Source organism: Panthera uncia, chromosome E1 (genome assembly GCF_023721935.1).
Source record: "Panthera uncia isolate 11264 chromosome E1, Puncia_PCG_1.0, whole genome shotgun sequence".
In the NCBI taxonomy this organism is placed as follows: Eukaryota; Metazoa; Chordata; class Mammalia; order Carnivora; family Felidae; genus Panthera; species Panthera uncia.
In genome coordinates, this window is record NC_064814.1 from 166,186 (window position 1) to 193,444 (window position 27,259).

General features: G+C 45.9%; 1 protein-coding gene across 1 annotated transcript in view; it reads left to right on the forward strand.

Annotated features, from left to right (window-relative positions):
• The window catches only part of B3GNTL1 (UDP-GlcNAc:betaGal beta-1,3-N-acetylglucosaminyltransferase like 1), a 93,913-nt gene that overhangs the window by 14,885 nt on the left and 51,769 nt on the right, over positions 1-27,259 (forward strand). The window contains exon 4 of the mRNA XM_049635395.1: positions 1,565-1,629. Within this exon, the coding sequence (XP_049491352.1) occupies positions 1,565-1,629 (65 nt within the window). The remainder of the gene's footprint in view (positions 1-1,564; positions 1,630-27,259) is intronic.

The following is a 27,259-nucleotide window of genomic DNA, read 5'->3' on the forward strand; positions in this document are numbered from 1 at the left end:
GTGTATCTGTGCCCCTGAGGCCCCTTCGGCCCCTCTAAATCCTCCCATAACCTGCCCTGCCCTCCGTCCGGACTCAGCTGTCTCAGCTCAATTTGCTGACGCTCCTTACTGGCCAGGCCTGCCTTCCAACCTGCTGCGGACAGCCCGGTGCTCCCCACACCGTGGCAGGCTGTGGCTTCTGCTCTTTCTCCTGGCGCTACCCCAGCATGGCTCAGTGGGCACGCAGCCACTTTTTCCAACCCAGTTGTAAGTCGTAATCACTTTGAAGCCAAAGACTTTTTAAAACATCTATTAAAACATAACATCCGGGACAGCTGCGGGGCTCAATCGGTTCAGCATCTGTCTTCAGCTCAGGTTATGATCTCACAGTTCGTGGGTTCACATCAAGCTCTGTGACAGCGTGGAGCCTGCCTGGGATTCTCTCTCTCTGTCCCTACCCACCCCTCCTCAAAAATAAAATAAACACTATAAAAAAAAAAAAAAAAAGAGGGGGCCCCTGAGTGGCTCAGTTTAGCGTCCGACTTTAGCTCAGGTCATGATCTTATGGTCTGTGACTTCGAGCCCCACGTGGGGCTCTGTGCTGACAGCTCGGAGCCTGGAGCCTGTTTCAGATTCTGTGCCTCCCTCTCTCTCTCTGTCACTCCCCTGCTCATGCTCTGTCTCTCTCTCTCTCTCTCTCTCTCTCTCAAAAAACAAGCTTAAAACAAAACAAAACAAAACATAACACCCGTAAGAAAAGTGCACTTATCGTAATTGTCCAGTTCAGTTAATTTTCACAAACTGCCAGCACCATGTCACTGGCACCTGGAGGAGGAGCCAACATCACCCACCCTGAGAGACCCCCATCTCCCTTCTGGTCCTGCCCTCTTCCCAAGGTGACCTCCCGATTCTGGATGAATTTGCCATCCTCGTGCGCTGTGTGAACATCACCCGCGTGCATGGGCAGCCCAGGGATGTCCGTTCTCAGCGTGGTGTGCTCTCAGCTTTTCCGTTCTACGTCAGGGATCTGAGGACAGTCACACCTTGTGAACATGGGGTCTGCACCTAGCAGGGAAGCCCCTAGGTGTGTGCATGTGCAGGCATAGTAAACGCTGGCAGTGACTGGAACCATCACTGAGAGATACATTCAGCTAAGTACTGATAAAGCATCCCGTTCGGCGAGTGCTTAACAGCCAATCACACGCGTGTCACTGCTTCGCACCTACACAGACATTTCCATTCAGTGACGTTTTGATTTTTTGGAAATCTTCCCCAGGGTTAGCTTCGTTATACTCTGAATGGTTGCTGAATTTGTTTTCCTCCAGGGAGCAGTCCCTCCTTAACACACTGGGTCTGGGTGGGCTCTTTGCGTCCCAACGTAACACTGACTGTGTCTCCATCCCTAAAGATGGGACACGGTTTTCCCTTCCCTTCCCTCTCACTCTGTCTAAAGACAATTGGATTTTACCTGCTGGGGTACCATGTTTTGAGCTTCCTAGTAGTATGTGTTACTCTAAGTTCAGGAAAGAAAATACCATCAGAAATTGAATTATAAAAGACCTTTTCTTTTTCTTTTTTAAAACAGTCGGATATTCTAAAAATCAAGCAATAGCACAGAGCTCGGGGTCTTACCTTTGCTTTTTGGATTCGGTAAGTAACTCTTTTGTTTTACTTAAAATGTGTGTATATATGGGGCGCCTGGGTGGCGCAGTCGGTTAAGCGTCCGATTTCAGCCAGGTCACGATCTCGCGGTCCGTGAGTTTGAGCCCCGCGTCAGGCTCTGCGCTGATGGCTCGGAGCCTGGAGCCTGTTTCCGATTCTGTGTCTCCCTCTCTCTGCCCCTCCCCCGTTCATGCTCTGTCTCTCTCTGTCCCAAAAATAAATTAAAAAAAAATAAAAATAAAATAAAATAAAATAAAATGTGTATATATGTAGTGGTTGAATAATTAAATGACCTTATATTTTAGTGTGGTTCTTGAAAATCATTATTCTAATATATAATGATCAGACTTAAAAGTTAAGGTTCATGGGCTCTTGCTGTTAAATTGCAAGAGCACATAATGAGTTAATTAATTTTTGATAAATAGGATGGCATAAAAATACGGAATTACACAGCAGAGAATCGCATAAATAAAACTGAAGATAAACTGGGACAATGTGGATAAACACTTAAAGGATGAACAACCTTAGGGAGACAGAGGTCACACAAGTTATAAGGAGGAAAAGTTCATCAGGAAGGACGGGAGCAGTCAGACTGCAGCTGAACTCTCACAACCTTTTTATCACTTGTGACCAAGGAAACACAAGTGACATTTGTGAGATACGAGCTTTAAAAACCAAGTTAACAGGGTTTTCTGAGGTGCATATATTCAGTATTTGCAAAGTGTGAATTGGGGGCGTCGGCAGCATAATTTTGCATTTTGTATCAAGAACTTAAAAAATGCTCATGCCCTCCACTCCTAGATTTCACTTGTAGGGATCTCAGAAATTCTGAAAATGATTTGTGTGCAGTCTGTACATGGGCATTACTACGTTAAAAAGCATTTTCAGTAACATGACAAATGATTACAATAGGTGAAGAAGCATCACTGAACAGTGTGTATTTCAACCATGGATTTTCTCTTTAATTAGCTTATTTTTTATAATTTTTTTTTTTTTTTGAGAGAGATTGAGAGAGAGAGAGAGAGAGAACGAGAGAGCATACATGTAAGCAGGGGAGGGGCAGAGAAGGAGAGAAAATCCCGAGCAGGCTCCAGGCTGTTAGCGCAGAACCCGATGCGGGGCTTGATCCCACAAACGGTGAGATCATGACCTGAGCCGAGATCACAAGTCGGACGCTCAACTGACTGAGCCACCCAGACGCCCCTCTCTTTAATTACCTGAAAACACACCTTTAGAATGTCTGTCTGCATGCAGTCTCCCCTTGGGCCCCTCTGGGTCTCAGGACGCAGGGTACCCACCTCCTCTGGGCATTCCTTAGGGGGTTGTGTTGAGCAAGGTCAGCTGTGTGTGGGAATTTCTGCTCGTGCTGAATTAATCCACCTACAAACCTACTTTTCTTCTCATACTGGCTCAACCTTTCCCTTCATTACCAGGAACACGGGGTGGGAGTGGGGTGGGGGGAGATTTGGGGAGAAGTTTGCCTGACAGACAGCCCTGCTCTCGAAGACAAGCCCCAGGGCTGTGGTTCCTTTTTCTTAGACTAAAACTCCCTTTCATTCCATCATCTCCTTCCAGACCGTGCCCTGGGACCTGTTTTCACTCTCAGATGGTCCAACATTTTCCTAAACAAAGACAGTTTCCACTAAAGACAGTCACACCCACCATGGTCCACAGTGTGCTTCTTATGGCCTTTGGGTGAAGGGAGGTGGTGATTTTCTTGTTCTCCTTTAGGGCTGCTCTTTGTGAAATACTGGACAGTGACAACGTGTTCTCTCGAATGGCCATGGATGCGTTGCTGTGTATGTGTTCCAGAATCACTGGCAGGATTCTGGAAGCTCTCTCGGTGTGCAGGCTCCACATGGACAAGGCCAGCAGGACTCGGGAGAAGGAGAGAGGAGGGCTGAAGATGCCCTCTCCTCTCTGATATCCTGTGCAGCTTTCTCTCTGTTCACTGGAGAGTAGGAAAGAAAACGTAGGAAGGCCAAGTTGGACAAGGTGGAGCCCGATTTAGAACAGTGAGGACTGCAGACCAGGGAGGCACTGAATAAACTTGCTGATGGAAGTCAGCATAGCCACCACTGAGCTGGCAGAGGGCAGGGCAGAGAACCAGGTCCCTGAAAGTGCCCTTCCGCAGTGGGCAGGGAGAGGAAGAGCAGGTTGGACGCCTGGCCCCATCACTCCCAGAAACTGTAGGCAGGGAGGCAGGTGAGGGCTCAGAGCCACAAGGTCCCTGCTTCCAGGAGCAGGAAGCCCCCAGATTGGGCATCACAATGTCTCCGTTCTGGGCGTGGGCTTCTGAGAAGATGGTGATGCTGAAGTCTCACCAAGAAGACTTGCCCTGACTCCAGAGATTTGACTTGTTCTCAGGGTTTAGTTGGAAGAAATCAGGGCAGTAAATTTCGGTGAGCTTTGTGGTGGAATTTGCATGACCACCTTGCTGTCCTAGCCAAGGGCCTGGAGGCACAGAAGGGCCCCACAGTTCCTGGCTGAGGGTGGAGTAAGATTAGCAAACAAAAAGTCTGGCTTTTAAAGAAGGTAGCCTTAGGCACATATTGTGCATCAGGCCTGGGGCTTGAGTCCCTGGCCCCTGGAGGTCAGCGGTCTGTGGAAAAAAGGGCTTGTAACAGGGTTTCATCAGGGGGACCCTGCGCTTCCTCCCCAGGGGTACCCCGCCACTTCCGCCACCGCAGAGAACCTGTCTGCGCCTGCTTCCCAGGGGACCCCGGCAGTGGTTAGCCACCAGGGAACAATCTGTCCTGGATAGCCACAGCCCCCAGCAGGGGCTGTAGGCCCGAGGGGATGGCTCGGGGGATGCTCTGTCTTCCAGGAGGTGTGTTGGTATCCTTAGTAAAGGACAGAGACAGGCCGTGCGCCTGTGCTGCCCTCCGGTGTGGGGATGTGCCTTTGCTGCCCCTGGCGCCTTTTCTCTGTGCACCTTGGTTTTATTTGTTTAGTTTCTGATCTTGTTGGGTTTGCTTCATTTCTAACGCTCATTACATTTCAGCCTTTCTTTTCACTTTCTCATGTAAGGTTTAAGACGATTCATTTTCTTGTGGTGACCGTGGTGGGTGCCCCTCAGTCCTGAATAGCATGGTACACTTTTTAGCTTCCGTTGTGATTTCTTCTCCTTTTTAAGTGTAGACCTCAGGATTTCAGGAGCAGAGAGCTGAGTCAGTCACGAGCCTTGTTCAGGACACGCTCTCACCATGTGTCGTGCGTGTGTGGTCTGGTCACTGTCTTGACTGTGTCGCCTAGAGCTAGAGCCAGCTCGCGCTCTGACCCTACCCCTGCGGAGCTCTGGTATTTATACCAATCTGGAAAAGTTCGTTAAAAATTTCAGTTGTTTTTATGCGAGGAGTATCAGGCCGTGTGTGATATTTTAAAACTTAACGTTGTTAAGATACATCCATACTGTTGTTGCCAATCTTTATAGTTCATTCAGGTTTTAAAAAGTGAGGTGAAATTTATATACTGTGAAATGCAGGATTTCAATGTGAAAATTGTGTATAAGGTGAACAATTTGGTGAGTTTTGACAACTGTGTACCCCTAACACCCCAGTCAAAATACAGAATGTTTCCGCCACCCAGAATGTGGGCCAGAGAGCACTGCGTGGGGCTCGAATCTGCAGGAAGAATCACACAGCGTGCCCCCTTGTGTGTAGCTTTTCGCTCACCATAACGGTTCTCCGTGGCATTTTGTATGTCGGCGGCTTATCTTTTTATTATCTGTTGTGGGGACGTGCCACAATTCGTTTTTATGCTGTACTGTTTACTGACATTTGGGCAGTTTCCTGTCTGGGTTATTTTAGCGAAAGCACCGTGAACATTCGCACCCAAGCCTCTTTGTGGACTGCGTCTCCACCGCGCCTGGGAACATACCAAGGGGTGGAGTTGACAAGTCATAGGGTGACACTTGCTTCGCCTTCAGAGAACCTGCCGAGCACAGAGGCTGCCCTGCGCCCGCGTGGCGGCTCTCCACCTTGCGGTGCCGCGGACGCTGTCGGCCTCAGTGCCAACTATTCAGCAGACGTGCCGTGCGTCTCGTGGCCGCTGTACTTAGCGCTTTCCTGCTGCCGATGATGTCGAGCACCTCTTCTTGGGTTTATTGGCCGTTCATTTCTTTTGTGAAATGTCTCTAAATCTCTTGCCTTTTTTTTTTTTAATGGGCCATTCATCTTGTTACTGGTTACGAAAGTTCTATATTTTGGATCCAAGTCCTTTGTCAGATTCCTGTACTGTAAATATTTTCTCCCCACTGTCACTTGCCTTCATATTTAATGGTGTCTTTTGACAAGCAGAACTTCTAAATTTTATTGAACTTCAGTTTAGAGATTTTTTTCTTTTATACTTATTTTTTTTCTAAGAAATCTCTGCTTGCCCCAGAGGAGAAACTATTGTCATATTTTTTTCTAGTAGCTTATGGTTTTTACTTTTATATTCAGATCATTGTCTATCTCACACTAATTTCTGTGTGCAGCAGGACTCAAGGCTAGTTGGTGTTTATGTGGGGACTAGGTCACAGCACGCTTCGTAGAAGACACTGCCTTTTCTCCGTGGAGTTGCCCCAGTGCTCCTGCCGAAAGGCAGTCGGCACACCAGTGCGGGTTCATTTCAGCCCCTGTCCCGTCCTGTTTGTGTGCAGCCCGCACAGCACTGCACACACCGATGGAGCACATGTGCCCATCCCCTCCCCTCCCCCCCTCCCCCCCCCTCCCCCCACAGCACAGACCGTGTTGTGTCTGGTCATTTGGCGAAGGTGGCATCTGGACAGTGGGAGCTCTGGCAGGCCCTCATGAGCTCTCTCATGGATTGCCTCTTTAGCCAGCCTTTCCTGTGGGCACGCCAGGGTCTGTGGGGGAGCGGGTCCTTGGTCGGGAGAAGGTGGTTGTGGTCTGCAGTGAAGGCAGGGAGCTGAGTGGAACTTGACCACAGGTGGTACATAAAAATGAAATGCTTTAGCACAAAGAGGGCTTCTAAGACCCCTTTGCTGGGTTGCATTTTGGCTCGTTGGCCACTGGGACACAGTCTGGTGGCAGCTCCCAGGCTGCTGCTCAGATGGTAGTTCATTCATTCATGTGCCAGGGGACAAGGGGTACAGCAGTCAACGAATCAGACCAGAGCGGAAGCCAACGTCTCCACTGTGACATCAGGCCCTGTGGCCTTCTCGCCTCCTACTGCCTCCACGGACCCTTGCGCACTGTCTCATGCACAAGCCAGGCCCATGTCCCCTCCAGCTTCTCAGCGAGGCCCAGGAGGAGCTCCACCCCCTGCCTGCACACAGGATGCCCTGCTCACAGCACTCGCCACCTTGCAGGCGCCTGCCATGGACATGGTGTGCCTTGGCCTGGGCCCTCACAGTTCAGGACACTCTGTAGAAGGGGCTTGTGTGCGCTGTGAGCTTGAGGGGCACTGTTTCCACGTACTTAGGTCTTTGTGTCTTTCCTACAGGTTTGTGAAGTTTGTGCTGTGTTGGCGTTTTCTTTGAAGCAGTTGTAGAGAGATGTTGCAGTCTTGCTTTCTGCATTCACTTGCTAGTCAGTATAAACAAATGTGATTATTTTTGTGTGTTGATCCTGCAGAACTCCCTTTTAGCTCTAGGTTTGGGGCTACATTCCTGAGGATTTCCTAGGTAGACAGTCGTGCCATCTGCAAATAAGGACAGTTTTATTTCTTCCTCTCCTGTCTCTGTGCCCCTCATCTCCACTCTTGCCTCACTGCACCGAATAGACCCTGTGCTGTGCTGGGTGACAGCAGCGCCCTTGGCTTTCCAGGATCCTGCGCGGAACCCTCTGAGCACTGCGGGCCACGTGCTGGCTGAGAGCTTTCCGCGTGAATAGGTGTTGGGGTTTGCCTCATGTTTTTTCTGGGTCAGTTGCGATTTGTTGGTTTTTAAAATATGTGTGTTACTGAAGATTTGTAAGATTTTTTTCCATAGTTTTAGAATTTGGAATTTTTCTGATTTGGAAATGTTCTGATCTGATTTTCTGATCGTTCCTGGAATTTGGTGAGCTCTTTCAAAGCACAGCCTCAAGGTTTTTTTCAAATAGATAAATTTTCCTGTATTAGCTTCTGGTTTCCTCTTTTTCTATCTTGTTTTTCCCTTTTGGGTCTCTTGTGCTCGAATGTTGGGTCTTACAGTCTGCTCATCCCCTTGGCATTTCTATTTCCTTCTAATTTTGCATCTTACAGTTTGACCTTCCAGCTGTGAGCCATGACCACCGACTCCATCCTCGCCGTGGCTTTTAGGAGTGGGATCTTTTGCTTCCAGGTCCCGTGCCTGGCGTGCCCCTGTTTTGTCTGCTGCCCCAGCAGCTCCAGGGGCAGCCGCTTCTCTCTGCTTCCCAGGCCCTCTGAGATGGGTTCATGGCTTTTTTGTTTGTTCGTTGCTTTCTGCCCCCTGGGAGGCTGGGCCGAACTGTCCCAGGGCCGAGGCGTCAGGTGTGTAGTCCTGGGGCCCAGCCCTTCCGTTCACACACGGGTGGCCTCTGCTGGGCCCCACGGCAGGCCTGTGATCCAGGTGTCCTTGGTTTCTGGTCCCTTCTCTCCCGGCCTCCCCCTTTCCTCAGTCCTCCTGACAGATCAGGGGATCTTCCTGGTGCACTTGTGGCGAGTTCCTGGAGCATGGAGTTGGGCCTGGGGACCACTGGCTGCTCTCTCCTCGAGACCCTGCATGACCGTGGCCTTTTGCTGCTCTCTGGGCGGCCAGCGTGTTCAGTGGAGGTGTTGGTGGTGCTGGCGGGGACAAGTGGCACGACACAGACCTTGGGCCTGCTCCCTTTAGCATGCTGGAATCTGCTTCCCTCACTGCGGGAGCTCTTAGGTCATGCTATGGTCGTCAGAGGGCAACCCGGGGCCTTGCCCACCTCACCCAGAGTGGGGATCCACATTGAGGAGGAGAGGCTTCCGTCAGGCCTGGCTCTGGCCTTCCGTCAACACAGTTAGATCCTCCAGAGTGGTCTCATTCATGGGGGTCATTCCCTGGACTGTCCCCACCCCTTCCTTCCATTCCTTCCACACAGGTAGCCCCACCTGTACCCACTGAGCAGACGTTTGTACCAAGCAAGTCTGTCGTCCCGTGAAACCTGTCTCAGAGATGTGAGGAAGGTGGCTGTGGGGGCTCCTGTGCCCATGCCCATGACACGTCTCGGGCCTCCTGCATGACCCAGCCTTTCTCTGTGGTCCTGTTGCTGTTCAGAAAACTGCACGCCTCCTCCAGCAGGGCTGTGTGCTTAAGTTAGAAGCGGGGACGGTGGCTGTTACTGAGTTGGCCACGGCGGGATTGGTGTGCAGAGTAGTCCCTCCAAAATACAGTGCCACGTGCTTAAGGGGATCTTTGATTCGGTCTTTTCTGAGTGAGTTTCCCAAGAAAGAGAGCAGAAGTGTTTGGACACCCACCTTGGTGCTGTCATAGTGCCCAGAGGGCACAGGGCTGTGTGGACAGAGCGTGGCCCTCACTGGAGTGCCCGCAGGCCACCTGCCCAGGGCCCCCACGAAGGCCTCAGCATACGGAGACTACGTGGGCCTCGGAGCCTCTTTCCCTACAAGCTGGAGGGCTGCTTTGCCTCCTGGACACATCGGAGCCCTCGTATCCTGGGCAGTCTTGGACCCTCAAGTTGTTGGCTCTGTGCTTACCGTCTTTCACCTTTGAGTCCAAATGGGCACGTGGAACCCAACAGGGCCCTGTGTCAGGTGGCCCCAGTGTCTCCAGGGTTTGACGCGCACAGTCAGGCAGAGCGGGAGGTCCTGTGACTCATTCGTGAATGCCAGAAAGTGATTTGAACCACTTTTGCCGTGAAGCATTTTGTCCAAACTGCTAGGAAGTAGCAATGCTGACTGATTCAGAGGCTCGCGGTTCATGTTTCTGTTTCCCTCTAGTTCTGTCCCGGGCGTTTGGGGAGGGTGGAAGGTTGAGGCAGACGGAAGGGGGCTGAGAGCCTACAGGGCTGGGACTGGAGACCTGGCTCTGCTCGGAGACTTTGGAGAGCAAGGCATTTGAGCACAGGTGTGGCTGTCACTGAGAGGCCGCTGGGTGGTGGTGTTTGCTCTATTTAGAGTGGCCCACCAGCCAGTAACTTGTTAGACACGCCTGTTGCCAGCAGGTCAGAAGGTTTGTTTTTTCTCCTCTCTGCATCATGTGCCCACCGATTTTTATGTCTCACTTACGGGGTCATTCAGAAAAGAGTATTGTTGTCCGCTCCGTAGAATGTGCTGCGACTTTAGAAAACAGGCAACGTCACGGGCTCAGGTCTGCGACAAGCAGAGCCAGCTGGGTGCCAGGCCTGCAGATGCTTGCTTTTCCGACTGAGCGTCAGCTAGAGATTTTGGCTCCACAGGCGAGCGGGGGTGGGCGGGGTGGTGAGCTACTCCTGCCCGAAGGAAGCAGGAGAAAGCAGGAGAGAGAGGTGCGGGGCCTCCGGACTGGCGCCTCACGGCCTCTGAGTCATCTCTGGTCTCACCGATACTGGCATGCAGGGTTTCGTGTGAATAGGTTCAGAACTGAGGTGAGCTTCAGCAGTTCGCAAGCCAAAGTCCTTTTGCCGTTTTATAAAGTCATCCCTTTTATTCTGTCTTAAACAATGTGTCTGGTAAATACACGCTCCCCTCCATTCAAATAAACAATTGGCAGAAAACTCAAAGTTCTGTTTAAAGGTTGTTTTACGGACTTTATCAACTGATGGGAGTGTGTTGATGCCTGTGTGGTACTCGGCCTCTGGGGGTATTTGCTAGGACCTGGCTTGCAGCCCCCGTTGTGCTGCCAGGGCAGGGGCAGCGCTGGGGGCCGGTCAGGGTGGCCACCTCCCGCCCCCGCCCGCCTCTCCTTCTCCAGACACACCAAAGCCTCTCCTTTCTGGGCTTCCTCTCCTCCTCTTTCCTGAGAAATAAATTATGGGCTCTGTTTTAGACCCGAGACCGGGAGGGCGTTAGCTGGGTCAGGAGCTGGGCCATGTGATCTTAGCAGTGACTCTTCCCCAAAAGGCTCGCCTGGATCCTCTGAGAAGCGGACAGTGTCTGTCTCCTGGTTTGATGGGCAGCTGCAAATCAGTGCTGCTCTGGGGGGCGGGGTGCCCACTTGTGCTCTTGGAAGGAAGAGAGATTCCTTCTCGGCACTCATGAAAGGCCTCCCTGGAACAGACAACAGTTGAGGAAAGGGCCGTGTGAGCCCAGAAGTCTCCGCACGTGTCCGCTCACACTGTTCACGGGAGCCACACTCACTGCGCACGTGTCCGCTCACACTGCCACACGGGAGCCGCATGCAGCTGTTTGTGTGCTGGTTGACAGGCTCCAGCTCTCGCCGAGCGCCACTAACCATGATTTCTTACAGAGACTCAGGCCCCGGACAGCAGTGAGCCTTTGAGCTATTTTCTGTTTGTGTAGCGTGTTTTCGTTGTGAGGCTTAGGAAAGGGGGAGGACCCGGGTGTTTGCCCAGCTGCTCCCTCGAGCGCCGGTCCTGAAACCCTGCCGGCCAGGGGGAGAGCTTGCTGCAAACGTGGGTTGGGACCGCTGCGAACGAAAAGACCCCAGGCCCCGCAGGCAGACTCTGTCTGCCCTCACAGGCTTCCAGACACTTCCTTCCGCAGCCAGCCAGCCCCGGTGGCCTCCACCCGAGAAGGAGAAGGTGGCGCACCTCCTGTCCCACTCCAGTGGCAGTGACTTCTCCGCTCCCTGCCCTCTCTGTCCCTCTGTGCCACGTACCCCTGCTGGTTCCTACAGTCACGCTGGCCTGGCAGACAAGAGGGGCTGCTGTGACGGAGCTGGCAGGGGTGCACGCGGGGACTCTGCCCTGGAGACCTGCTGGCTCGGGAACCAGCGGGCAGGGGGTGCAAGGCAAGGGGCCTCTGCTCTCAGCTGCGTGAGCCCTGGGCAGTCCCCCATCCTGCCCCTGCAGCCTGGACTCCCCTGTGCTCCTCCTCCCTCCCGCTGAGTCTCTTGCTCATCGGAGGAATTCTTTTCTTCTCTCTCAGTTAAAGGGGTTTCCTTTCTCAGAGGAGCAGGGAGCCAGGGCTGGGGCACTGGCCACACAGTCCAGGTTCTGTCAGTGGAGGGGCCACACAATTTGAACATGTGTGTATTCAGTGAATCTGCATGTGTGACCCTAAATGTCTTTTGTGTGTGCTTCTGCTACAATTACGGCTATAGAAAAGTTGTGTATGCACACGGGTGGGGGCTGGAAACGCAGAGCAGTAAAATCCGTGCATTGGGGAGATGGTGGTTCTCCGGAACATTTCTGGTGTCGCCGTGGCACCTGTGCAATAAACCCAGAACTATGATGATGATTTTAGAAAGCACCATGGAGTGAACTCAGCTTAAACTTTCTTCCTAAATAGTGGGTGTGATTGATTAGAGACATATTTAAAATCAACCTGACTGGATTATTCCTTCTATATAATAAAATACACCCATTTAAAGTGCACATTCAGTGGGTCTGACAAACGTCTGCACCGTGTGAGGACCGCCTCAGTCCAGGCTACCATTTCCTTGTGCTGCTTCACACTCGTGCCCGGCCCCTGGAAGCAGCTACCAATGGGATTTCTTTCGATTAGTCATGTAACTATGGAGTCATCTGTTCTTTCCACCCCTGAGGGTTTTTTCCTGTTCTAGAACCTCATAGAAATGGAATCATACAGAATGTGCTCTTGTGGTTGGCCGTTTTTGCTCAGCATACGCTGAAATTCGTCTGTGTTGTTGCTGACATCAGCGAGTCAGGCTTTTTTGCTGCCAAGCTGCATGTTCCAGGGTGCACCTCCTGTAGGTGCCCGTCGGGGGACAGTGTTTGCCTACCTTGAGTACAGACACCATGGAAGTTTGTGCGGGTCTTACCGTGGACACGTACGTCGTTTCTCCTGATCAACGTTTAGGGACAGAGCTGGTGGGTGATGTAAACACACACGTTTGCCTTTGTGAGAAACTTTAGAACTATTTTCCAGAAGGATGAACCATTTTACAGTCCCGGCAATTTAAGAGAGCTCCAGTTGTCCCGAGTTCTTACCCAACACTTAGAGTTGTCTGTCTTTGTGATTTGAGCCCTGTGGCATGCCTGTGGGAATGTCTCCTTGTAGGTTTAGATTGCATCTTCCTGGTGACTAAATGTGCTTGCTGTGTCTTCATTTGGGTGCTGACTGATCACACATGTCTCTTCCTGTGTGAAGTGTCTTCCAAGTCTTTTGACTTTTTTATTAAGTCGTTTGTCATGGTCTTGAGTTTTAAGATACAGATTCTTTCTCCCAGTACATGGCTTGCCTTTGTTTTCATTTCTTAAAAGTGTTTTAATGAAGAGAAGTTGTTCATTGTGATTAAGTCCATTTCATCAGTTTTTCCCATCAAGATTTGTGTTTGTGTGTCCCTTCTAAGAAAATAAGAAACCTTTATCTACACCAAGACTGTCTCCCTGTTTTTTCCTAGAGGTTTTATTATTTTGTCTTTTACACGTAAGTGTGTTACCTATTTTGGGTTAATCTCAGTGTGTTGTGAAGGAGGGATTGCGGTGACAGTCTCCCTCCCCTAACCCAGTCCCAGCACCTGGGCTTGGCATCTCTGTTGAAGGCCGAGTGGCAGACACAGCATGGGTCCCGTGTCTCTGTGCTCATGTTCTCCTTCACGCTGCCTTCGTTCATGTGGCATAGTCATGCTGAAAAAAATCAGGTATGGTTAAATCTTCCAGCTGTGTTCTTCCTTTTCAAAGTTGTTTGTTTGTTTGTTTTTAGGTCTTTTGAATGTCTGCAAACATTTAGAATCTGCTGTCAAGTCTGCTTGGACTTTTATTGGAATTGCATTGAATTTGTAGATCCATTTTGGGGTCTTACTGATCCTGAATGTTCTAATCCATAAACATGGTACATCTCTCCATTTATTTAGGCCTTCTTACAGTTTTCAGAAATGTTTTATAGTTTTCAGGTTACAGGTCTTTTATCTTAACAAAATACATCACTAAGTATTTTATGGCTTTTGGTACTATCAGAAATTAGTATGAAAAGTGAATCCCCCAGTTTTATTGCTGTAATGTGCTAAATTACCTTATTAGTTATAGTACGTTTTTTGTTTGTTTGTTTTTTAATTAAGAATTCACTGTGAAGTGACGAACAGACTTTTACGTGTTTCTGTCTGACTGTGAGCCTTTATCCCCTGTTCTTGGCTCGGTGTAATGGCTAGGACTCTGGGGCAGAGTCCTACAGAAGTGGTTCTGCTCAAAACTCTTGTGTTTGTGTCATCACTTACACTATGAAGAAAAACGCATGCAGAGAAGAGCACCAGATGTAAATGTACAGCTCAGCGAGTTTCATACAGCAGGTATTTGTGTAGCCACGCTGGAAGCCCCTTCTTGCTTCTACCTGATTACCTTCCTTATTCCCCCCAAAGTTAAATACGCTCCTGTTTTCTGAGGTGATAGTCCTGCCTTTTTCTGAACTTTTATAAGTGGTGTCATTTATAGTTTTTTGGATCCAGCTTATCTCACTCTATAGCTTGCCTTTTCGCTCTCTGAAAGCTACCTAGTGATGAATAGAGTTCTTAATTTTAAGGCAGGTCAATGTAGTAATCTTTTCCTTTACAGTCAGTCCTTCATGCCTTCTTCTTGAGGTATTTTTTTCCTACTTTTAGGCGCTGAAGTTATTCTCTTAGTTCCAGATGCGTTATTTCTTTTTTGCCTTTTATATTCTGATCTAAACTTCACTTGGAATTGCTCGTTCATTTTTATTGAAGTTCAACACATACATAGTTCAGGGCGCAGGTCGTAAGTATGCAGCTCGCTGAGTTATAGGAAACTGTGCCGTCCTGCGTAGTCATCTGCAGGTGCAGGGCTGGAGCATTGCCAAAGTCCCACACGCCCTCTTGCTCCTTGTCAGAAATCCCATCCTCTTCTCCACACCCAAAGTTAGTTTTGTCTTATTTTGACCTTTATGTAATTCCTTATGTCGTCTTTTGTGTCTGGCTTATCTTGCCCAACATTACATTTTGGAGATTAATGCTGGTTTTTGTGTAGCAGCATTTCACTACCTTTCATTGCTGTGTGATAGTACAATGTATGGCGAGGCCACCTCCACCCTTCTGCTAGCTGGACATTTGGGTGTTTGAGTGATGTTGCCAGGAAATGCTTGTACATCTCTTTTGGCACATGGCCACTGTACATCTGCTGGTCACACACGTGGGGAGGGACTGGCGTGCCCGCAGTGCTGTGCTCACCTGCAGCAGGCACTTGTCCAGTGGTATGAGGGTGTGCTACCTGGCCTGTCTCCTCCCAACCATTCCTGTGACTTGTCTTCTTCACTTGAGTCATCTGGTCATCACATGGCAGTACCTGTTTGTGGTTTTAAATTCATTTCCCTGATGGCTGACAAAGTTGCAGGTAGATATTTGGATATTTTCTTCGTGTACAGCCTGCTCATGTCTCTTGCCCATTTTTTATGATGTTGCCTCTTTTTTCTTCAATAGGAGTTATTCAGATGTGTCGGATACAAGTCCTTTGTTGAACTTATGAATTACAAATAGCTCCCCCCACTGTGTGGCTTTATCTTTTATTCTTTTAGTAGAGTTTTAGATGAATAGAAGTTTCTAATTTACTGCAGTCCAGTTCACCAATTTTTTCCTTATTGTTAGTGCTTTTCCCCCCAGTTGTGAAATTTTTGTTTACCTCACTCATGAAGATATTTTTCTATATCATTCTCTAGAAATTTTATTTGTTACTTTTCCCATTCTGATCTACAGCTGATCTAGAAATCACTTCTGTTTGCATGTGGGTAGAGGTCCTGAATGACTCTTTCTCGTAGGGATTTCCAGTGGGTGTAGCATTGTTCATTGAAAGGAAGGTCCTTGCTCAGCAGCTGTCCAGTGTGGACGTGTGTAGGGCCTGTTTCTGGCCTCTGTGTTCTGTCCAGTCAGGCTATTGGTCTGTCCTTTGCCACATTGCAGCTTTAGAGAACAAACACAGTGTGGTTTGATTCTGTAAGCCCCCTTATTCATCTACTTCAGTACTTCTAGCTATTTTTTTCTAAATCCTTTGCATTTTTATATAAATATTAGAGTCATTTATTAATTTTCAAAGCATCTCCAGTGAGGATTTTGATTGGAATTATGTTGAATCCATAGATCAGTTATGGGAGGACCGACTTCTTTATGGTATTTCGGTTTCCTAACAGTGAACATATGTCCATTCTTTTACTTACCTCAGTAGCCGTGCATGGCTTCAATCCTTTGTTAAATTAATTGCTTGGTATTTGCTTTTTTAAAAACATTTTTTTCAGCTTACTGAACTATAATTCATATAAAATCCACCCACTTAAAGTGTACAGTTTGGTGGGTTTGGTGTGTTCACAGTGTTGTGCGGTCATCACCACGGGACACACACCCCCATTAGCTCCTGCTCCCCACCCCCAGCTCCCAACCGGGCACCACTGGCTCCCTTTCTATCTCTGTGGCTTGCCTGTTGTGGACAGTTCCTACAAGTGGAACGAACACAGTTTGGTCTCTGTGACCAGCTTCCTGTGCTTTTCCATCACATTGCAACCAGAGTCAGAGCTTCATTTCTTCCTGTTATAGGGTCATGGTCCACTGTATGCATGGACCACCTTTACCTTCTGATGGCATTTGGGTTGTTTCCACCTTTTGTCTATTATGCATAACGCAGTCATGAACATTCCTGTACCAGTTCCTGTGTGGACAGATGTGTTCAGTTCTCATGGGTATAAACCCAGGAGTGCTGTGTTGCTCCATGTTTAACATTTTGAGGAATTGCCAGACTGGTTTTTAGAGGAGCTGCACCACCTTACATTCTCACCAACAATATAGGAGAATAATTTGATGTTTTCTGATATTGTAAGTGGCATCATTTAGAGCATTTTGTAGATCTAGAGAAATTAATTTTTATATATAGAGAGAAAGTAATTTAATTTTGCGTATCAATCTTGTACTCCGAAACCTTGCTAAATTTACTTTTAATTCCAATGTTTCTCTGTTGATTATTTGGGTTGTTTATGTATACATTTTTCTTCTTTCTAAGCCTTGTGCTTTTTATTTTATTTTATTTTTAATTTTATTAATGTTTATTCATTTTTGAGAGAAAGAGAGACAGAGCATGAGCAGAGGAGGGGCAGAGAGAGGGAAGACACAGAATCTGAAGCAAGCTCTAAGCTCTGAGCTGTCAGCACAGGGCCCAATGCAGAGCTCAAACTCACAAACCATGAGATCATGACCTGAGTGCCGAAGTCGGACACTTAACTGACTGAGCCACCCAGGCGCCCCTTATTTTTTTCTTTTTAAGACAGAGTGCTAGCAGGGGAGAGGAGCAGTGGGAGAGTGAGAGAATCCCAAGCAGGTTCCACGCTCACTGCAGAACCTGATGCAGGGCTCAGTCCCATGACCCTGGGACCATGACCTGAGCCGAAATCAAGAGTCACTCAACCGACTGAGCCACCCAGGCGCCCCTCTAAGCTTTGTGCCTTTTATTTATTTTTCTTTCTTTTCTTTAAAAAAAATTTTTTTTAACGTTTATTCATTTTTGAGAGACAGAGTGTGAGTGGGGGAGGGGCAGAGAGAGAGGGAGACACAGAATCTGAAGCAGGCTCCAGGCTCTGAGCTGCCAGCACAGAGCCCAACACGGGGCTCAAACTCACGGACTGTGAGATCATGACCTGAGCCAAAGTCAGATACTTAACCGACTGAGCCACCCAGGCGCCCCTTATTTATTTTTCTTAACTTGAGTCTCTAGTAAATTTTTAATTTACATCCAAGTTAGTTACCATATGGTGCAACAATGATTTCAGGAGTAGATGCCAGTGATTCATCCCTTACGTGTAACACCCAGTGCTCATCCCAACAAGTGTCTTCCTTAATATACCTTACCCATTTAGCCCATCCCCCCTCCCACAACCCCTCCAGCAATCCTCTGGTCTCTATATTTAAGAGTTTATGTTTTGTCCCCCTCCCTGTTTTTATATTATTTTTGCTTCCCTTCCCTTATGTTAATCTGTTTTGTATATTAAATTCCTCACATGAGTGAAGTCATACGATACTTGCCTTTCTCTCACATACTAATGTCTCTTAGCATAATACCCTCTAGTTCCATCCACATAGTTGCAAATGGCAAGATTTCATTCTTTTTGATTCCCAAGTAATACTCCATTGTGTGTGTGTGTGTGTGTGTGTGTGTGTGTGTGTGTGTGTGTGTATACCACATCTTCTTTATCCATTCCTCCATCGATGGATATTTGGGCTTTTTCTATACTTTGGTTATTGTCGATAGCACTATTATAAACATTGGGGTGCATGTGCCCCTTCAAAACAGTACACCTGTATCCCTTGGATAAATACCTACTAGTGCAATTGCTGGGTTATAGGGTAGTTCTATTTTTAATTTTTTGAGGAACGTCCGTACTGTTTTCCAGAGTGGCTGCACCAGTTTGCAATCCCACCAGCAGTGCAAAAGAGATCCTCTTTCTCCGCATCCTCACCAACATCTGTTGTTGCCTGAGTTGTTAATTTTAGCCATTCTGACAGGTGTGAGGTGGTATCTCATTGTGGTTTTAGTTTGTATTTCCCTGATGATGAGTGATGTTGAACATTTTTTCATGTGTCTGTTAACCATCTGGATGTCTTCTTTGGAGAAGTGTCTATTCCTGTCTTTTTCCCATTTCTTCCCTGGAATATTTGTTTTTTGGGTGTTGGGTTTGTGATAAAGTTCTTTATAGATTTTGGATATTAACCCTTTATCTGATAATGTTGTTTCAAATATCTTCTCCCATCCTGTTGGTTGCCTTTTAGTTTTGCTGATTGTTTCCTTCGCTGTGCAGAAGCTTTTTATTTTGATGAGGTCCCAATAGCACATTTTTGCTTTTGTTTCCCTTGTCTCCAGAGACATGTTGAGCAAGAAATTGCTGCAGCCGAGATCAAAGAGGTTTTTGCCTGCTTTCTCCTCTAGGATTTTGATGGCTTCCTGTCCTACATTTAGGTCTTTCACCCCTTTTGAGTTTATTTTTGAGTATGGTGTAAGAAAGTAGTCCGGGTTCATTCTTCTGCATGTCGCTGTCCAGTTTTCCCAGCACCACTTGCTGAAGAGATTATCTTTATTCCATTGGATATTCTTTCCTGCCTTGTCAAAGATTAGTTGGCCATACGTTTGTGGGTCCATTTCTGGTCTATTCTGTTCCATTGATCTGAGTGTCTGTTTTTGTGCCAGTACCATGCTGTCTTGATGATTATAGCTTTGTAATATATCTTGAAGTCCGGGATTGTGATGCCTCCAGCTTTGGTTTTCTTTTTCAGGATTGCTTTGGCTATTCAGTGTCTTTTCTGGTTCCATACACATTGTGGTGTGGGATTGTTTGTTCTAGCTCTGTGAAGAATGCTGGCATTATTTTGATAGGGATTGCATTGAACATGTAGATTGCTTTGGGGAGTATTGACATTTTAACAATATTTGTTCTTCCTATCCATGAGCATGGAATAATTTTCCATTTTTTTGTGTCTTCTTCAATTTCTTTCATAAGCTTTCTATAGTTTTCAGTGTATAGATTTTTCACCTCTTCGGTCAGGTTTATTCCTAGGTATTTTATGGTTTTTGGTGCAATTGTAAATGGGATCGATTCCTTGATTTCTCTTTCTGCTGCTTAATTATTGACGTAAAGGAATGCAACTGGTTTTTGTGCATTGATTTTATATCCTGCAACTTTACTGAATTCGTGGATCAGTTCTAGTGGTCTTTTGGTGGAATCTTTTGGGTTTTCCATATAGAGTATCATGTCGTCTGCAAAGAGTGAAAGTTTGACCTCCTCCTGGCTGATTTGGATGCCTTTTATTTCTTTGTGTTGTCTGATTGCTGAGGCTAAGACTTCCAGTACTGTTGTTGATTAACAGTGGTGAGAGTGCACATCCCTGTCTTGTTCCTGACCTTAGGGGGAAAGCTCTCAGTTTTTCCCCATTGAGGATGATATTAGCATTGGGTCTTTCATATATGGCTTTTATGATCTTGCGGTATGATCCTTCTATCCCTACTTTCATGAGTATTTTTATCAAGAAAGGATGCTGTATTTTGTCAAATGTTTTCTCTGCATCTATTGAGAGGATCATGTGGTTCTTGTCCTTTATTTTATTGATGTGATAACTCACATTGATTGTTTTGTGGATATTGAACCAGTCCTGCATCTAGGTATAATCTCACTTGGTTGTGGTGAATAATTCTTTTAATGTATTGTTGGATCCAGTTGGCTAGTATATTGTTGAGGATTTTTGCATCCATGTTCATCAGGGAAATTGGTCTATAGTTCTCCTTTTTAGTGGGGTCTTTGTCTGCTTTTGGAATCAAGGTAATGCTGACTTCATAGAATGAGTTTGGAAGTTTTCTTTCCATTTCTATTTTTTGGAACAGCTTCAAGAGAATAGGTGTTAACTCTTCTTTAAATGTTTGGTAGAATTCTCCTGGAAAGCCATCTGGCCCTGGACTCTTGTTTGTTGGGAGATTTTTGATTAGTGATTCAATTTCTTTACTGGTTATGGGTCTGTTCAAATTTTCTATTTCTTCCTGTTTCAGTTTCGGTAGTTTATATGTTTCTAGGAATTTGTCCTTTTTTTCCATATTGCCCATTTTATTGGCATATTAATTGCTCATAATATTCTCTTATTGTGTTTATTTCTGCTGTGTTCGTTTTGATCTCTCCTCTTTCATTCTTGATTTTATTTATTTGGGTCCTTTCCTTTTTCTTTTTGATAAAACTGGCTAGTGGTTTATTGATTTTGTTAATTCTTTCAAAGAACCAGCTCCTGGTTTCATTGATCTGTTCTACTGGGTTTTTTTGTTGTTGTTGTTTCAATCCCATTGATTTCTGCTCTAATATTTATTATTTCCTGTCTTCTGCTGGTTTGGGGTTTTATTTGCTGTTCTTTTTCCAGCTCTTTAAGGTGTAAGGTTAGGTTGTGCATCTGAGACCTTTCTTCCTTCTTTAGGAAGGCCTGGATTGCTGTATACTTCCCTCTTATGACTGCCTTTGCTGCATCCCAGAGGTTTTGGGTTGTGGTGTTATCATTTTCATTGGCTTCCATGTAGTTTTTAATTTCCTCCTTAACTTCTTGGTTAGCCCATTCATTCTTTAGTAGGATGTTCTTAGTCTCCAAGTATTTGTTACCTTTCTAAATTTTTTCTTGTGGTTGCTTTCGAGTTTCATAGCGTTGTGGTCTGAAAATATGCATAGCAAGATCTTGATCTTTTTTTACTTGTTGAGGGCTGATTTATGTCCCAGTTTGTGATCTGTTATGGAGAATGTTCCATGTGCGCTCGAGAAGAATGTGTACTCTGCTGCTTGAGAATGAAATGTTCTATATGTATCTGTTAAGTCCATCCAGTCCAGTTGTCATTCAAAGCCATTGTTTCCTTGTTGATTTTCTGTTTAGATGATCTGTCCGTTGCTGTAAGTGGGGTGTTGAAGTCCCCTACTGTTATGGTATTGTTTTCAATGAGTTTCTTTGTGAACTCATTGTGTTTGTGATTAATTGACTTATATATTTGGGTGCTTCCACGCTTGGAGCATAAATGTTTACAACTGTTAGTCTAGTAAATTGTTAACTAGAAGTCATGACAATGGCGTTTTCGTCTCCTTTGCAATCTCAGAGAGTGCACTGAACCCTTTCACTGTTAAGTATGCTGTTTGCTGTAGATTGTTGTCATACCTGTCCTTAATAAAGCTAGGGACGTTCTCTTCCAAAGCTGAAGAAAGAGTAGATGCCCCAGGCAGAGGAAGGGCTCCTGCCACTGTGCCTCCATCTGGACTATATCCCCCAACAACCCCTCAGGGCCTGCCCCTTGGGCTGGAAGACCCCCTGCATCAGCGCAGATATTTCCTCCAAGTCTTTTCACCTTCTGGTTATTCTGCACACAAATTTGAAATTTTGATGAAGCCTGTTGGTCAGAGTTTTCTTTCTATCACTTGTGCTTTGTTGTCAGATGTAAGGATTCTTTGCTTAACTCAGGGTCACCAAGATTTTTCTGAGTTTCCAGTTTTAGCTCTCACATTTAGGTCTGTGGTCTACTTTGAATTCCTTTTGTGTATGGTGGGGATTGATGTTCATTTTTCCCTTCCAGTACCAGGGCCCCAGCCTTTGCCTTGCCTGGGCCATTCCTCTGCTTGTGGCTCTGCCTGTGTGGGTCTGCACACATCCCCGGGCCAGGTGGTAGCTCTGTGGCTGTGAGTTTTGAATCAGAAAGCATAAGATCTCCATCATGTTTCTTCTTTTGTCAAGACTGCCATCGCCATTCTGGGTCTTTACTTCTCCATGGGAATTTCAGGATCAGCCTGCCAGTTTCCATAAAGACACAAGTAGAGGTTTTGGTATGTATTGTAGTGAATCCATAGGTCAATTTGGGGAGAACTGTTTTGTAATATTGAGTCTTCTGATCCACTAATGCATGATGTCTCTTCTGTTCATTTAGATCATTCACTTGTTTCAGCAATGTTTTCTGATTTCCACTGTACAAGTCTTGGCACTTCTTTTGTTAAATGTATGTCTAATGGTTTTATTCTTTGATGCGATTATGAATGTATTATTTTATTTCAGATTATTTGATGCTAGTGTATAGAAATACAATTGAATTTTTGAACTGTAAATTGTATTTATTTTTTATCATTTTATGTTGTTTCATCACAGCAAGTGTGCCCCTTAATCCCCATCACCTACTTCACTGCCTCCCCTCCCTTCTGATGACCATTAGTGTGTTCTCTATAGTGAAGAGTCTGTTTCTTGGTTTGTTTCTCTCTCTCTCTCTCTCTCTCTTCTTGTTTTTTTTGTTGTTATTTTTTTTTTGTTTTTTTTGCCTTTCTCATTTGTTTCTTAAATTCCACATATGAATGAAACCATCTGGTATGTGTCTTTCTCTGACTGACTTATTTTGCTTAGCATACTATACTCAAGCTCCATCCATGTCCTTGCAAATTGAAAGATTTCATTCCTTTTTATAGCAAAGTAATATTGTGTAATATATATAGGTCTTACACCTTTATCCATTAATCAGATGATGGACACGTGGGCTACTTCTGTAATTTGGCTATTGTAAATAATGCTGATATAAACATCAGGATGCATGTATCCCTTTGATAGTGTTTTTGCATTCTTTAGGTAAATTTCCAGTAGTGCAATTGCTGGATCATAGGGTAGTTCTATTTTTAACTTTTTGAGGAATCTCCATACTGTTTTCCTCAGTGGCTATACCAGTTTGCATTCCCACCAACAGTGTAAGAGGATTCCCCTTTCTCCACATCCTCACCAACACCTGTTGTTCCTTGTGTTGTTAATTTTAGCCATTCTGACAGGTGTGAGTGGTATCTCAGTGTGGTTTGGATTTATATTTCTCTGATGATGAGTGATGTTGACCATCTTTTTTCATGTGTCTGTTTGCCATCTAGACATCTTCCTTGGAAAAGGGTCTATTCAGTCTTCTGCCCATTTTTAATTATGGGGGGTGTTGAGTTTTATAAGTTCTTTATAGATTTTGCATACTAACCCTTTATCAGATGTGTCATTTGCAAATATTTTTTTGCCTTTATTTCCCCACAGTAAACCTTCTCTGATGTGGTCTCTTCTCTCTTTGGTTGTGTCAGTCTTCAGGTTGATTTCTGGGGTATTTGGGGTGATTTTGGTCTAGTTATGTCCATGGGATGAGGTGTGCCCAGGGTTCTCCTACCCTGCTGCCACCTTCCTCCTCTGAGTCAGTTGCCTTTTAGTTTTGTGGATTAAAGACCTAAATATAAGACCTGAACTCACAAAAATCCTCCAGGAGAAAAGAGGCAGCAACCTCTTTGACCTCAGCCCTAGCAACATTTTTCTAGGCGTGTCTCCTGAGGTAAGGGAAACAAAAGCAAAAATAAACTCTTGAGACTTCATCAAAATAAGTTTCTGCACAGTGAAGGAAGTGGTCAACAGAAATACAATTGATTTTTGTGTTCTGATCCTGTATTCTGTGACCTTGCTGAACTTGTTAGTTTAGTATTTTTTTTGTGGATCCCTTAGGGTTTTCTGAATACAAACTCATGCTGTCTGCAAACTGAGGCAATTTCACCTCTTCCTTTCCAGTCTGGGCGCCTTTTACTTTCCTTTATTGTCTGATCCCACTGACCAGAAGCTCATGCGGTGCTCTGGGCACAAGGGCAGATGTTTTCCCTCATTCCCAGTCTCAGGGAAGACCTTTCGTTGCCCACCTTACAGACGTTAACTGTAGGGCTTTCGTAGATGCCTTTTATCAAGATGAAGAAGTTCCTTTCTATTCCTATGTTGTTGAGAATTTTTATCCTGAATGGCCACTGGATTTTGTGAAATCCTTTTTCTGCATTTATTGAGGTCATCAGGTAGCAATTGTTCTTTTTTTGTCAACATAATGTATGATATTAATTGACTTTCAGATGGTGAAGCAACCTTGCATTCCCAGGGATATCCCATTTGGTCTGGAATAAACCTTTGTACTTGTTGCCGATTTGGTTTGCGAATATTTTGTCAAGCACTCTTTCATCTATGTTCATGCGTCATATTGCTCTGTAGTTTTCTTAAGTTGTCTCTAACATTGGTACCGGGAAGTACTTAGCCACTTGGAGTGAGTAAGATGTATCCCTGCCTCTACCACTTCTGGAGGCTTTGTGGTGAAGGTGACATATTGTTTCTTCTTTTTTTTTTTTAAGATTTTATTTTTTTTAAACGTTTATTTATTTTTGAGACAGAGAGAGACAGAGCATGAACGGGGGAGGGGCAGAGAGAGAGGGAGACACAGAATCCGAAGTAGGCTCCAGGCTCTGAGCCATCAACCCAGAGCCCGACGCGGGGCTCGAACTCACGGACCGCGAGATCGTGACCTGAGCTGAAGTCGGATGCCCAACCGACTGAGCCACCCAGGCACCCCTAAGATTTTATTTTTAAGGAATCTCTGCACCCAACATGGGACTTGAACTCACAATCCCGAGATCAAGAGTCATGTGCTTTACCAACTGAGCCAGTCTGGCACCCCTGTTTCTTCTTTAAATGTTTGGTAGAATTTACTGCTTATGCCATCTGAACTTGGAGAGTTGTGGGGAGAGATTTTTATTTATTTATTTATTTTTTTTTAACGTATATTTATTTTTGAGACAGGGAGAGACAGCATGAACGGGGGAGGGTCAGAGAGAGAGGGAGACACAGAATCCAAAACAGGCTCCAGGCTCTGAGCTGTCAGCACAGAGCCCAACGTGGGGCTCAAACTCACAGACTGCGAGACCATGACCTGAGCCGAAGTCGGATGCTTAACCGACTGAGCCACCCAGGTGCCCCATGAGATTTTTAATTTTTTGTGGGGAGAGATTTTTAACTACTAGCCCAATTTTTTTTTTTTTTTTTTTTTTTTACTTTTTATAGATCTCTTCAGATTTTATTTTTCTTCTTCAGTCAGTTTCAGAAACCCATATCTTTCTGGGAATTATCCGTTTCATCTAATTGTCTGCTTTGTTGGTGAGCAGTTGGTTTGGACTCTCCTGTAGTTCTCTTAACTTCTCTGAGGCCAACCTTGCTGTCTTCCTTTTCATTCCTAAATTTACTTACTTGTGTCTTCTCTTTTTCTTGGTCTGTCTCGCTCAGGAGTCAGCAGATGACAGCTCACAGGACAAAACCCCTGGCAGCCTGTTTTTTATGGTCTCTGAGCTAAAAACGGTCTTTTTATTTTTAAAATGTTATAAAAACAAAATAACAAACAACAACAACAAAAAAAACAAGAATATTGGCAGAAACCACATATGGCCACAAAGACTAGAATATTTACTCTCTGGCCCTTTATAGAAAAAGTTTGTTGGTCTCCAATCTAGCTAAAAGTTTGTTAAATTTGATGTTTTCAAAGAACCAATCATTGTTTGAATTGATTGTTTCTATTGCTTTTCTTTTCTCTGTCTCCTTCTATTTCTGCTCTGATCTTTATTATTTTTTTCTTACTTTTGGTTTAGTTTTCTCTTTTTTATTGTTGTTTCTTAAGAAATCAATCTTTGTTGGTACAGGTGCGGCTTTTGCCGTATTGCTATATCATGTTTTCATTCAGCTCAGAATATTTTCTAATTGTGATTTCTTCTGCAACTGTTGGCTATTCAGAAGTAAATTGTTCATTTCCACACATTGGTAGTAGATTTCCCAAATACCCTCCTGTTTTTGGTTTCTGACTTAACTTCACTGTGGTCAGAGAACAGGTTTCATATGCTCTTAATGCTTTCACATTTGTGGTCCCTGCTGCGTAGACGAGCCTGCGCTGGTGGGTTGAGTGCTGGTTGATGGCACTGCCTCCCTTCTCTCTGCGGGTGGCCTGGCCTGTCCAGCCGTCCTGTCCGGTGCCCACAGTGAGTGTCTGAATTTCCAGCTTTTGCTGTTGAGTTGTCCCTTTCTTTCTTCAGGTCTGTGCTTTTTATTTCTTCTTCCTCTGTGGCCAGCACGCAAGTGCATTTACGACCTTTGCTTCTTTTTGATGGCGGCCCTCTGTCCGCGTGTAGCCTCCTCCCCGTCTCCAGGCATCCGCCGAAGGTCTGTCCGTCTCTCTGGCTTCAGTTTGCATGGGATCTTCCGCCCTCCCACATTTAGTCGCTCTGTGTCGGAACCTGATGTCTGTGTCTTGCAAGTAGCACGTCAGTAGATCTTCTTTCTGTGTGTGTGTGTGTGTGTGTGTGTGTGTGTGTGTGTGTGTGTTTTAATCCAATCTGACAGTGTTTAGTTTTGGTTAAAGAATTGAGTTTTTTCACATTTGTTGTTTCTTTGGCTGTGTGTGCTCATGCGTTCCCCGTTTACTTTCGGCCTCACGTCTCTTGTTCACATCTTCTGTCCTTGCTGCTTCCACCTATTTTATTGAACAGATATTTTCCAGTGCACTGCTTAAAATTACTGATTTTTAACTCTTTGAGTTATTTTCTTAATGGTTGCTTTCTGGGAGTCTTACCATGTGTTGTTTTGTCTGCCTGGTGACCCTCGTGTGCTGGCTGCTGTGTTTTAGCACCTGTGCAGTCTGAGGCCTTGCCTCAGATGAGAGTCCTCCCTCAGAGACTCCCCCTCACTTCCTCCGGGTGCCTGGGGCCCTGTGGCCATTGTCCCTCGAGCCCCTGTCGCCTTGGGGAGACAGCAGCTGCGGCCTGAGCTGGCAAGTGCTGTGGGTGAGCAGCACCCACTCCCTCCCTGACACTGAGCAGCCCTGGGCTCCCGGTTCCCTCCTCTCAGACTTTCCCCTCCTCTCAGACTTTCCTTAGGCTCATTGATGCCTCCAGGGCAGAAATGCTGGTGTTTTCCTGTTCACACCCCTGCCTGGATTTGGACCCAGTACCCCGAGTGCTTCTCGTTAACTCTCTATTGCTATTAAGACTTTTAAGATATTTACACAGCTTTCTTAGCTGAACAGAGCAGGATTATTTGTGTGCCAAAGGCTAGTGTGTCATTTCTGCGGGTGGAACCTGGAGGCCTCTTGACTGGGGTCAGGACCCTGTCCTGGCACACATGAGCAAGTTGCAAACCATGAGCAGGAAATTTCTCCATAAGTCAGAATGTTTGGCAGAAACACACAGGTAGCTAACATTTGATAATTCCTTGACCCTGTACTTTGCAAGCAGGGTTTCAACCTGTTAGTCAGTCTGCTCTGTCTCCTCCCCTTCTTTGGGGAGCCTC